The following is a 13423-nucleotide window of genomic DNA, read 5'->3' on the forward strand; positions in this document are numbered from 1 at the left end:
GAAATAAATACTTACTTGTGGGCATTGAATACTTTTCCCGCTGGCCTGTGGCTTGGCCGCTCACAAATCAATCAGCTGCCGGTATCACCGAGGCATTTTTGCACGGGTACGTGCTAGATAAAGGGCCCCCGAAGCGCCTTTTCACTGATGAGGGGAAAACATTTTCGGCGAAACTACTGAATGAGGTGTGCGACCTTTTGGGGATAGAAAATGTTCGCACATCGCCCTATCATCCCCAAACAGATGGCATGGTAGAGCGGCTCAATAGGACTTTGACCTCGATGTTGAGTCAGCAGGTCGATGATTCACAGAAATATTGGGATTTGCACATCCCTGGGGTGCTTGCGGCCTACAGAAGGGCTCCACATGTTTCCATTGGCTACTCGCCGTTCTTTTTGATGTATGGGCGGGAATCATACCCCCCATTGATGTCCAGCTTAAAATGGCTCCTGGGAAGTGTGTAGCGAGGTTTTTTGCTTTTATTATTTTCAATTTTTTTTAATTTTTTTTTAAATGTATATATCGACGTGACTTTACCGAAATAACCAAGAATATGAAAGACTGCAGTCAGAAAATAGGGAGACTGACAAACGCGGTGCTCGCTATGGCTCATCACTTCGTCTCATAACTGTGCCTCATCATTGAGCCAGCCAGATACAGCAGGATACGGCCCTTCCAATCAATGAGCCGAGCTGTGCGTTCAGTCCATAAAATACTCCAGGTGGCAGGATGGTTAACGCGTTTCTGTTCAGTCCCAGTGTTTTTAGTTCAGTGAGTGCATTGAAGGCATCGGCCGGAAGAGTCTGCAATTTGTTCTTTTCTAGCTTTATGTGCTTACATATTAATGCAATATATAGTGCACGTCTAATACAAAATGCAGATGTGTTTAAAGTCATTTTGATTTGTTTTAAGTGTACACTACATGTGATATTCTAGGATATAAATGGCGTTCACTGAAAATGTGCTTAAAGTTTATGTATTAAAGTCAACACCAGCTTTAACTGCCTCCACGTGTGATGGGTAGATGCGGGTGAGTCCTGTCGTGACGTTTCGTGGATTCAAACACGTGGTAGTAGGTTGTTTTTTCCATAATATATGTTTTTTTGGGAGGATCTCGTAAACATAAATGCGTCGTTAAACTCGCCACCACCCGACACAGCCAATTAGTAAGAATTGTCAAGTTAACAGAGCATGCCAATTCCACAACATTTACAGTTGCCACAAAGTGTCATGCCAACTATCTTGTCGTAATCCCTCGACCACCCGACGACATTTGATCTCGTTTGTCACGTGTCCCCGGGTCTTGATGTACCCAGATCGTGATGTTCTGCCACTTGTACCTAACTTCTTCTGTATCCTGTTGCTCCGAAATGTTTGCACTGTCTTTTTCAATATAAGTGTGTTTATGTCACTGTTATAAAAAATTATATAACTTGTGTTGACCTGAACATAACGTTTCACATTACATTTGTACTACTTTTGACTAGTGTGCGTTTTATTTACGAACATTAATTACCTCTATAAAAGAGGGGGTTTTTTTGGGTTAGATCAGGTAAATATATAAACGCGTCGTTAAACCCACCACCGCCCGACACAGCCAACTAGTAAGGGTTGTCACATAAACAGAACGTGGCCAGTTCGTCACTAGTACAGCACACCAGTGTGTTGGAGAGCCAAGCCACAACATTTACAATCTGAGTACGCCCTTTCGCCAGTAATTACAACTAGCTCCATCAGGCGACAGCCAGATTTGGGGAGAAGTCCACCTGTTTCATTCCTTATATAGAGGCGTAGATGTGGTGACCACGCTTCTGCGCTCTTGGGCAAAGTGTGGGGGGGGGGGGATTAATGAGTAAACGTACATTATGCATGCGCATCATGCGAGCCCTCTCCTGTCCATTGTATTAAAATAGCCTTACCAATGGTAATCCCTATTGAAGTATGGTGGCCTGTATAGGCATGCATTTAAACATGACCACTTTTCAAGTTCGATTCCACTCGGCGTATCGCGCAGTGAACACGAAACAAATTCACAGCACAGCGATTCGATGGCTCGCCACGAATCCGGCCATTGAACCATTTCATGGATAGATAATTATTTCATACTCTTTGGTTATTTAGATAAAGTCACGTAGGTATAAGATAAAATAAATTAAATCACGACGTTTCGGACGCAACGCAAGCATCCGTCATTAGGTGGGACAACCATAGCAAGAAACAATTGCTGAAACTTCAAAATCTAGATTAGATATGTATTGTCTCGTTGTGTCCAGTCTCATGGCCAGTGACGGGACTTGGACTAAACATCGGCCCAGGCATTTGTAAACACAGCGGCCCAATTTCTAGCTATGGGTCATTATTTTAGTTGTATGTGTTGTACAATGTTGTACAATGACAAACTGCGTAGTACTAGTACTCTATAGTCATAGTATTGTATAGTACTGTAAAGTACTGTACAGTCATATCTCTAAACCTGTCAGAGGCTAACCTCCCTGTTCCTGATGACGACCGCTTGTGTTGCGATCGAAACGTCGTGATGTTTTATTATTTTTTATTCACTTTATTTTAATTTTATTATTTTATTGGTATATATTTTTCTATCTACGTGGCTTTACCGAAAGAACCATAGCTAATTAATTCATCCAGTCACGAACGTTTTAAGTCAAAATTGAACACCCTTTATTGTAAGTGACCATACTCGCAGTGGAGCGCCAGAGGGAGCCATGCGCCCCAATGTCACGACTCCATCCGAGTCAGTCCACACACCGTTTGGTGTCAACGTTTCAAGCTGGTATCACACGGCTCCAGATGCAAACTGTACTGGGTATTCACAACGCAATAGACACTCGTTTTTTTATTGTATCTTTAAAACAATATTTACTCTGCCGATGCTATTCTTCCCCATGGCAATATATTCGTGAGCTGAATGCCAATGTCTGAGGTCTGCTTGCCGCGAGATGGTGTCAGGAGAGAGTCCGTTGAGTCCAGGCAGATCTCAACTTGTGAACACCCAACTTACGACCACTCGTACTTACGAACAAGCTGCCATTAAATATTTTTTTTTAATGGCGTTGACTTACAGCGCGAAGTCGCACTTGCAAACTGAACCGTGGAACTATTTTTTTTGGAGGAGCAATCTTTCGCAAGATGTAATGAGTCGGCCTCGCACTGGGAGTGAGTGTGTGCCCGCGTACATATGCGTGAAAGGGAGTGTGTGGGGAGCGGTAGTGTAAGCGGAATTGCTCTTCCTCCATTGAAGGAACGCAGACAACAGTGGTCTATTCTAGATTTGAAGTTTTCGTGACTGCAAGGATCTGCAAGGATCCATTTTATTTTTTACCTACGTGACTTTACCGAAAGAACCAAAGAGTAACAATAGTCTACTATATGGTCCATAGTTTGGATTGCATTGCCGCAATCGCAACTACTGTAGCTGATCCGCTATTCTCTATGAATGGAAACGCGTGCTTCATCTTGATGTTGATGTTCTGATATGGTTGATGTTTACACACCGGTGTCTTTAAGGGGGGAATGTCAACACCAGGAGGTGCGATGTTTCGGTCTCAAAATGAGTGGTTGAGAGATGCATTCCAGGATACACTCCTGGCGAGACACTGTTATGCATGTGTAGTGGTGATACGCGCTGGCAGTAGGGATCGTGTGGCAGCGCGTGGTGATTGGCTGTGTATTGGTGATGTGCGCTGACAGTGAGGGATCGTGTGGCAGCGCGGGGTGATTGGTTATGTGGTGGTGACACGCGCTGGGAAAAAGGGATTGTGTGGCAGCGCGTGGTGATTGGTCAACTAGAGTGGGTGCTCACATCGAGGTCCGCATAGGCTCCGTCCCCTCGGGAGCGGAGGACTATAAAAGGCGATGCGCGCGGGCGCTCGGGGAGTTGGTTACCAGTGAAGACGGAAGACGGAGGAGGAAGAGATAGGGCCCTGAGACCCCTAGTCCCGCTGTCCTTGTAAGGGCCAGGACCCTGTGTGGCTCAGAGGCGGGACCTTGGGACCCGCGCCGGTCGTCCGTGTGAGGGCCGGGCTGCGGGACCCAGTGGTCGTGATCCATACCCAAGCTGGGGTGGGTCTGTAAGTTCCCCTGGAAGCTACGGGGCTGGAGAGCCCGTGTGTGTGTAGCCGGGTGGAACGTGTAGCGTGAGCTGTAGTGACCACACGTGTTATTGTGGCAAGGAAAAGTGTTAATAAAGTGTGCTACCCGTCAAGTGGTCTCCCGCCGTAATTTACGATATTACAACTGGTGTCAGAAGTGGGGTCGGCTCCAGATGGCTGACAGCTCCCTGCTCGCGTTGCGTCGCAGGGCGGGGGGTCCCGAGGAAGGTCAGAAGCGAGCTGGCTCCTGGCTGCTTAAGCAGGGCCTGCTGATGAGATGGGACAATATGTCCCGGCGGCACGCACTTGTCGTACCTACCGCTATGCGGGGCAAAGTTGTTCTGGCCGCACACGAACGCCTCTTGCATCTTGGAGTAAACAAAACACTCGCTCTGATCCAGCGTGACTATTATTGGCCAGGGATGGGGAGCGATGTGGTCAATATACTGAAGGGGTGTTTGGATTGCGCGAAATGGAAACCGCCGCCCGTTGCGCCAAATCCACCGTTGCAGTCCATTCAGGTCTCGCGCACTAACGAGCTCGTTGCGCTGGATATTTTGGGGCCTTTTCCTGTCACGCCTAAGGGTAACAAGTACCTGTTGGTTGGTGTGGAATACTTTACTCGGTGGCCTATGGCGTGGCCACTCGCCAACCAGTCGGCGGATGCCGTGGCGGACGCCTTTGTCCAGGGCTACGTCTTGGATAAGGGGGCTCCCGAACGCTTGCTGTCCGACCAGGGGAAGAATTTTTCGAGCAAATTACTGCATGAGGTGTGCGACCTTTTGGGTACAAAAAGGTGCGTACTTCCCCGTACCACCCACAGACTGACGGGATGGTGGAGCGACTCCACAGAACTTTAACTTCCATGTTGTGCCAGCAGGTGGGCGAAGCACAGGTTGACTGGGACTTGCAGGTCCCGGGGGTCCTCGCCGCGTACAGGATGGCCCCCCATGCAGCTACGGGATTTTCCCCATTTAATCTGATGTACGGTCGGGAAGCCGATCCGCCCATGGAGACTCAGCTGGGGCTTTCCGTGCCACGGCCTAATTCTAAGTTGGCCGACCATATTAAATTTAACATTGCAAAACTTGTCGAGGCACGGGAGGCCGCACGGCTAAATTCAAGGTCTCGTCAAATCGCCAACGAGCGCTTGCGTTCACGGAAGGTGTCCGTGCACAATTGGGAACCGGGCGATAGGGCCTGGCTGCACTGCCCTCATGCACCATTGGCTACGTCGCCTAAACTATTGAGGCCATGGCGGGGACTCGTGGAGGTCGTGCGGGTTGCACGCCCCCAGTGTGTTCAGATAAAATAGGGAAAGCGCCGTTGGTACGTTGACCCCTCCCGGCTGAAACCGTTCTTGCCACCATATGGCCTTCCTTTATGTCGTGAGGACCGAGCATGTGATGTGACCGACGACCCGGGGAGGGAAATGTCTCCGCCTGATCCTCACATGTTTTCGCCTGATCCGCTCCCAGGTGTCTCGGAACTGATGGCTGCCGACCACCGGCGACCGGATCCCCGCAACACGGACGGTCCTTCCAGGCCCGAACCGTGCCTTCCTGGGCTGCCGGAGCCACCGGACGGTCGACAGCGTCCCGTCCCGTACGACGGACCGGCCAGGCGGACTCACGCTAGATCGCGCCACTTTTCCTGACCCAATAAATGAGGTGGAGGTGCAGTGCGAGTCGGCCGGCTCGTCTCGTCACGGCGTTACCCGTCCGTTTGACCGCTCTATCGTTCCGTTCAAGGAGCAAGCGGGAGGGGGATCGGGAGTCGAGGACACACTGGACACGTCAGTCTTTTCAAAATAACTTTTATTCTGTTACTCGTCGGTTTGTACATAGTTCGTTGTTGTTACTGGTTAACGTTCGGTGTTGTGTTGTGTTGTTGTGTTGCATTATGGTTACGGGGCACACTTGGGGAGTGGGGTTTTTTTTTGGCAGCCGGGCCGGCTGCGAGCTATGTGGGAGGGGGTGATGTAGTGGTGATACGCGCTGGCAGTAGGGATCGTGTGGCAGTGCGTGGTGATTGGCTGTGTATTGGTGACGCGCGCTGACAGTGAGGGATCGTGTGGCAGCGCGGGGTGATTGGTTATGTGGTGGTGACACGCGCTGGGAAAAAGGGATCGTGTGGCAGCGCGTGGTGATTGGTTAACTAGAGTGGGTGCTCACATCGAGGTCCGCATAGGCTCCGTCCCCTCGGGAGCGGAGGACTATAAAAGGCAATGTGCGCGGGCGCTCGGGGAGTTGGTAACCAGTGAAGACAGAAGACGGAGGAGGAAGAGATAGGGCCCTGAGACACCTAGTCCCGCTGTCCTTGTAAGGGCCGGGACCCTGTGTGGCTCAGAGGCGGGACCTTGGGACCCGCGGCCGGACGTCCGTGTGAGGGCCGGGCTGCGGGACCCAGTGGTCGTGATCCATACCCAAGCTGGGGTGGGTCTGTAAGTTCCCCTGGAAGCTACGGGGCTGGAGAGCCCGTGTGTGTGTAGCCGGGTGGAACGTGTAGCGTGAGCTGTAGTGACCACACGTGTTATTGTGGCAAGGAAAAGTGTTAATAAAGTGTGCTACCCGTCAAGTGGTCTCCCGCCGTAATTTACGATATTACACATGCAATGATCGCGGGAAGGATGTTTGCGCAGCGTTCATATAGGCAGAAGCAATCCAGGGCACACACGGGCGTGAAGCCACACATTTGCAAAGATTACAGGAAGGTGTTTTCTCGGAGTGATGCTCTAAACAGCCATTCCAGGACATAGACTGCCGAGTGGAAATCTTAAATTGTTGATATCGTCTCACTGTGTACAGTTAACTCATTATATATTAAGTGATGTAATATTTAATTCCGTCCACGAATTAGTTATCATGATTTCTGGGGTCACTATTATTCCTACAAATCAATTTGTTTTTGCGCTAAATGCAGACTCTATAGTTATATGAATCTAAGCGCCTTCCAAGAAGGCGCTACATACATCTACATAATATATTGGTGTAAACATAAACATGTTAATCAAAAAAGACATCGTAAACACAAAAATATCAATTATCTTTGTGAGGATATATGATCAAAATTGTATTGGTTTATTGTAGCATTCATAATATAGGTTCAATGGGTGTTAAATCCGTGGCAAAAAAGTGAGCAGCTGATGAGTCTGACACTGGAGCAGACAGCAGTAGCGTTTCAGAGAACACGTCTTAAATTCATTTAGCCAAACACATATGCAGCAAAATAAGGTGGTTCGAACATGTTGCCATAATCTCATCTGCTGGGTGAGTCGACCTTGATATGTATGTTGAACTTCTTTCACACTGTACATAGCCAACCGTGCTAATCGGAGATGTAGGGAAGGACAACAAACTAAAGACTAAAATCATCTATGTTTAGTTTGTTGTCCTTCGTAGGTACATAACGACCCATAGTTACACACATAAATAGAGGCATAGTGGTTCATAGATATACGTATAGACCCATAGAGATACATAGACACTCAAAGAGGCACATCGATACCGAGATACACGTACAGATCCGTAGAAATGCATTAAAAATAAGCCACCATAGTGTGATTGTGGCCATGCAACCCAAAACTATGGGCCATATGGTAAACCATTGTCATCTGCATTCCTTTAACAGAGGAGCAGCAAAACTAAACAAACTCTCTAATGAAGTCCTCTCGTCCTTACTATCAGACCTCGACATTGGCATCTCTAGCTCATGGACATATTGCTGCCACCATACGCAGGAATAAAATCCAGCACCTGTCAGAGGCAGGAGCGAAGGTCAGTCCCAGGCTCGGCGCACAAATGTTGTGAAACTCCCTTCCAGTGGGCGTGCGAGGAGAATGCGATGCCCCCTGGCTCGCCAGAAGGCAGTACAAAACAGTTCAACCGCATACAATGTCCCTTCTCTACAGGGTTAGAGTGGTGTCCCACTCTCGCGTGCATGTGTATGTATGTGTGTATGTTGAACTTATGTCCCGTTCTATGTAGCCAACCGTGCTACTGGCAGGTGTTGACCGACGGCCGAGACTACCAACGGAGTGGCAATCAAAGGAGCGAGCGCGGCCCGCGAGGATATTGAGCGCGGAGATGGAGCGATAGCATCAGATGAGAGATGATAGCGGCTTGGGGGATGTAGAAAATGGAGGTTGCGATGGGGGGCTTTATCCGGCAGAAAATAGACCATGGGTTATCATAATGTTGTTAATGGTGATGATCGACAGCTGTTCAGAATGATAATCTTTATTTAGTTATGAGAAATGTGACGATTTATGACGCTTTTTTCACATTTACATTAAAGATGTGTCAGCAAGGTACCCACGCACGCGTGTGCCTTGTTACACATATTCTGTGTGTGCGTGTATCCACACAATGGCCCCACAATACCTGCACAGGTGACTCGCCTCTCCCGTCGGCCAATCCGGAGCGAGGAAGCGCGTGGGCGAGAGGCGAGGTCGCCTTTAACGCGCATTTAGGGAGCCCTCCACTGCGCATAACCCCACGGACCGAGGTGCACAGACGGAGTCAAGGCAGCGTCTCTGCCAGGTGAGATATATTTAATTCCGCAGTTTCAATAGCAACTGAATGGGTTTTAAAAAAACAATAACAATAAAACAACAACAATAACTGCCGTTCGCCACTGAGTCGGGGTGACGTGGCGACGGCGCTTGTGCCAGGCTCGGCGCAATTAGAAAAGAGATGGGCTTAAGTAATGAAGGTTATTGGACTTGCCGATGATCGATACCAGGGGTGTCAAGATTGGCCTCTGTGGATGATGAGGCTAGTGAAGGACGCTAATGCATAGTTGAGGCAGTCGCCCTCCATCAATAGGCAGGGCAGAGGAGCGACGCTCAAAGTGAGCGGAGCATCAGGCTCCTAAAACGCAGCGATTTGGCACGGTAGGGGCGAGGTTGGCGCGTCTCATTCAGTCAACTCATGACACCTGGGTCTGTTCCCTGACCTGCCAGCGAATCTTCGACACTTCATGTGGCCTCGAAGTGCACACAGTTTTAAAACAAACAACTATACCACCATTCAGCCATTACTTCACTTGTTCTTCTTACTGACGTTGTGGAGAAAGTGGAGACAAATAATATTCGAGATCTAGGCGTGTTCCATCCGAACCCAACATTTTCTTCGTTGCTATTTTTCTATAGCAGGAACCCAGATGGCAGGAACCGGGACCAAGCCGCCGTTGGAGTCAAAGGGGGTGGACGTGGAAGCCGTGATCGCTGGGACTCCCACGAGCTGCAAGGTGGCCGTGGAGATCTCAAACTTCTCCGGCCGCACGCTGCATGCGCCCGTGTGAGTCGTGGTGAAATGCGATCTCAGGCAGTCAACCCACGGCAACTGGATCTTTCCCGTGAACCTCTCATTACAAGCGGGCGTTTCGACCCCTTCACGTGGCTTTAAAATGCGCATCGCCTTAGCACAAGCGCCGTAGTGACATCACCGCCATGGCGGTGGTTGTTGTTATTCGTTGTACAAGCGGGCTGTCGGTGTCTGCTGCAGTGAATAGCAGATGTGGGAGGGGGAGGGGGGTATGACAGAAAACAAATATACGAAGACTATATATATATTACATATATAATTTATATAGAAGAAAGCTTTGCCCAGTGTGGGCCTATTGAACATGCGTTACCTATTGAGGTCTGTTTTCTTTAACGCGGGGGTGATGTTTCGGCGACACGTGGTTTGACGAGAGTGCTGCGTCCGTTTGAACGCGCGAATGAATCGACAGTGAGAACGATTAATTGACCGTGGTTTTGTGTGTGTCTTGTTGTGTACATCTGTGTGCGACAATGTAACGCACTCAACACGCGCAAACAGCACAACGCAAATTGTCCACCACATTGCTGCGTGCAACTAACCGTCTTGCTCGTTGAGGACCTGAGTCATACACGGACGCCTAGATGGCGAATCATCAACGTTTAAGTGACAGTGTTAGGAGAGAGCGTTGGGCATACAGTGCCAACGTGCAGGAAGAGGAATGGAGACGGAGGTTTTGTGTTGACGTGACATTTAAAAATAAAGAGTGTACACACACAAACAAGAACTGGAGAGCGACTCGGCATCCTGTAGTACAATAACAATGGCGGTCGTCTTTTATAATTATTAAACGAAGAGGCAGGGGGTGATCATTTCGGACCCAAGAACACGCAACCCTTGTTTTACCCACGAGGTTTATTTTTGTTGAACGCGGTTTTGCCCAACACGGAAGTTTTCAGGAACGTAACCTCCGCCCGTTTGGCGAGTTCCGACTATACAGGTAGTCCTCTACTTACGATGGAGATGCGTTACGACGACCCCATCGTAAGTCAAAAATATCGTAAGTCGAAGATGGCCTAGCCTACCCAGGAGTCTTAAAGAATGGTGATAATTTAACAAAACAGAGCAATTTACAGTACCGTACTGTATAAACTATATACCGTATATATTTATTAATTACAATACTGTATTTCACAGTAAAATGTAAAGTAAAAACAAGGTAAATTCTTAGCCTACCTATATGAACTGCAATTTAATAGAAAGTTTTTTCAGGAAACAATCCTATCTGCATTAAAAACTTTTAACATGCATTGAACGTATCGCATCGTGGTAACCCTAAAATGAAATCGCTAAAGCTACGTATCATACATGCATGGAACACATCGTAACGTATCATATTATACTGTCCGCTAACACCGAGACAACTTAACTCCGCGCGAAATTTAAAATATTTTACAATTTTGTCGTTTCGCCATCGTAAGATCGAAATATCGTAAGTTGGACCATCGTAACTCGGGGACTATCTGTATACGGGCGTTGGTAAGTCGGGCCTTTGTAAGTTGAAGCCTGCCTTATATATAATGCAGGCACATTTAATGAATGAAGCACATTCTCCACAGATGGTACTTGGTAAGCGGCACAATGGAGTACAGCATCCCCAGCGAGATTTTCCCGCACGAGAAACGAGCGTGCGGATTCCGCAAGGCCAAGGCCGGCTTCTTTGGCTGCACCGGTATACTCATCTACCGCATCAAGGATTCCGACAAATGCCTGTGCCTGATGTTCAGCAACCCTTTCACAGTGGCCTACAGCAGGGAGTTCGCAATCTCCTTGCAGGACTGGGTGCCTCAGAACACGCCGGAAATGCTCTACGAGGAGATGATGAAACGAAATCAGAAGAACGAAGGAACGACGTTCGTGAAGTCCATGGCACGCGGGTCGGATTTGACGGCACAGTGCTCCTCGACCGCGCTCAAAGTCAAGGCTAAGATGCTCGACGACTGGGCCTCCATCGTGTGGCTGGAAGTGATGGATCTGCCTGTGCAGGCACCGCAGTCTCCGATTAATTCCAATAACAGGTTCTACCAGAACTTTGCTCTGAATCCAAATTTTGCATTATAAAATGGGGAATACAATGGGTAAATTTGTACGGCCAGAATAGGGTTGAGTTTTGATTTCGACAGAAAGTCTGCGTGCATGCACCAAACACACACACACACTCGTGTAATAAAGAAAAAGATCCCCTGTATAGCCTACAAATGTCGAGGCAAGAGCTGTTAACAATCAGATATCCAGGCAGAGTTTCCCAAACTTCACTCTACGCGATCAACCACGCTACGTCTTTCCGTATTTACCAATTTACTCCTCACTATTAACTCATTCCACGTCGCACTTGCCCGATGATTGTTAAACACGTATCATGTGATGTGCTAAGCAATTATTGCTGTCTGCGTCGCGTGGAGCACTTGTACACACACACGCGGAATATGTGTACACATACAGGGAACACGTGTATACATACATATATACACGTGTGTATATATGTGTGTATATATATATATACACACGTGGAACACGTTTTTACACACTGAGATATCAATTGTAATTTGAATCACCTCGATTGGCGTGGTTCCTTGTCCATTGCGTGACCCTCACACTCAACCCGAACTTGTCCCCACACAAACTCTACACACACACCACACATTCTTGGCAAACTTAGAGCTCTTTAGTTCACAGCCATAGCTGCGATCCATCAAATAAAACTTGCAAAATTCACATACTGTATTCCATATATATTTTAATTTATGTACGTTTGTAGAACTTCTTTCACACCGTAGGTAGCCATCCATGCTAATCGGAGGTGCGGGGGAAGGACAAACTGAACAGAAAAAGTAGTTCTAAAGAAATTAGTTTTCAATCTATCTATTTTGCCATTGATATGAAAACCGAAATCATTCAATTTGAATTTTGTTGCAAATTGTTCATGTCATTGATTAATTGTTTTAAGTTGAGAAATATGTTGTGAAATATGCTTGTTTTATTGGCTATTATCTAGTGTACTTACATACTCTTCGTTGGGTAACTTTGGTGTATATTTAGTCAATAAAGGATACAAGAATTATATTCCAATTAACATTTCCTTTGCTACCTGTTGAAATAAAATTAAGTTTGAGATAAGCAAATGTGTGTTTTTGTGTAGTTCGTGTTTTCTGATTGAGTCAAAAAATTAGCAAAGTGCTTCATGTAGTCATCGTCTTCCCTAGTTTTAAGTTTTTTTCCCGCGATTCTCTCTTCATCTGAAATTCTTAAATTATAAATTTCGTCTTTTCTTGGAGTTTCCCAATACGTTTAGCTTCGTCCTGTATTTGTTTCCATGGCAATTACACCGAAATCTCACCCATCGCGGGTATTTCCATTGCGAATTTGACCATCCACGCCAGAGGGACCATTCATAAATGACGTCACGCGATTTTGGACGATTTTTGACCCCCCCCCCCCTTCGTCACACGGCGTCAGACACCCCCTCAAATATGACGTCAAAAAAGCTCTGCCCACCCCCCAAGAAAAATAAGACATGCTTCAAATCGCTTTAAACTATTGTCATTGTAGTGCGTATTTACTGTGGCGCTGCACTCTGATGTTGTAGGAGAAAACATTTATTAAAAAGAATATTTAATTAAGTAGAATGTGTTGTCTATATTTATTTAAAGTTGCGCATTTTGAGGTAACGTCACATTTCTCAACCCCTCCCCCCTCGTCACACAGTTCGCCAATCGCGCACCTGTGGCACCACCATTCCCGATTTTTAAATCCTTTATATTAAGTTCGCTTGCTTGCTTGCGTGCTTGCTTGCTTACGACCGTGCAAATCTTTCGGTCGTTTTTTAACCCACTTCCCGTGATCCAATCGAGCTGACATTTTCCACACAGACTCGTTGTGCGAGACAATTAATGTTCGTGAAAAAAAATTCCCAAAATTGTACACTTGTTAGGCAAAAAAAATTATTTTACATATATTCAAATAGAACTCATTCGTGGCTTTGGCTGAACG

The 13423-nt window shown here is 47.2% G+C and overlaps 1 protein-coding gene across 2 annotated transcripts; it reads left to right on the forward strand.

Moving 5' to 3' along the window:
* Window positions 1–8447: 8447 nt before the first annotated feature.
* LOC144735990 (uncharacterized) lies at window positions 8448–12969 on the forward strand. 2 transcript variants are annotated; one of them, XM_078618598.1, is made up of 3 exons: window positions 8448–8650; window positions 9265–9409; window positions 10993–12969. In XM_078618598.1, exons 2-3 carry the CDS (start codon window positions 9273–9275, stop codon window positions 11492–11494), a joined length of 639 nt encoding a protein of 212 aa, XP_078474724.1. In that variant the 5' UTR covers window positions 8448–8650; window positions 9265–9272; the 3' UTR covers window positions 11495–12969. The 2 variants fall into 2 exon arrangements, with proteins under 2 accessions (XP_078474724.1, XP_078474723.1); XM_078618597.1 differs by having other exon boundaries at window positions 9262–9409; window positions 10993–12968.
* The last annotated feature ends 454 nt before the right edge of the window (window positions 12970–13423 follow it).

The sequence above is a fragment of the Lampetra planeri genome, chromosome 58 (assembly GCF_965212315.1).
Source record: "Lampetra planeri chromosome 58, kcLamPlan1.2.h2, whole genome shotgun sequence".
In the NCBI taxonomy this organism is placed as follows: Eukaryota; Metazoa; Chordata; class Hyperoartia; order Petromyzontiformes; family Petromyzontidae; genus Lampetra; species Lampetra planeri.

Excerpts from the sequence above, each read along its gene's own strand:
- LOC144735990 (XM_078618598.1), top strand. The coding sequence starts at position 9,273 with ATGGCAGGAACCGGGACCAAGCCGCCGTTGGAGTCAAAGGGGGTGGAC. Across the intron at positions 9,410-10,992 it reads CGCACGCTGCATGCGCCCGT|ATGGTACTTGGTAAGCGGCA; the intron begins GTGAGTCGTGGT and ends CATTCTCCACAG.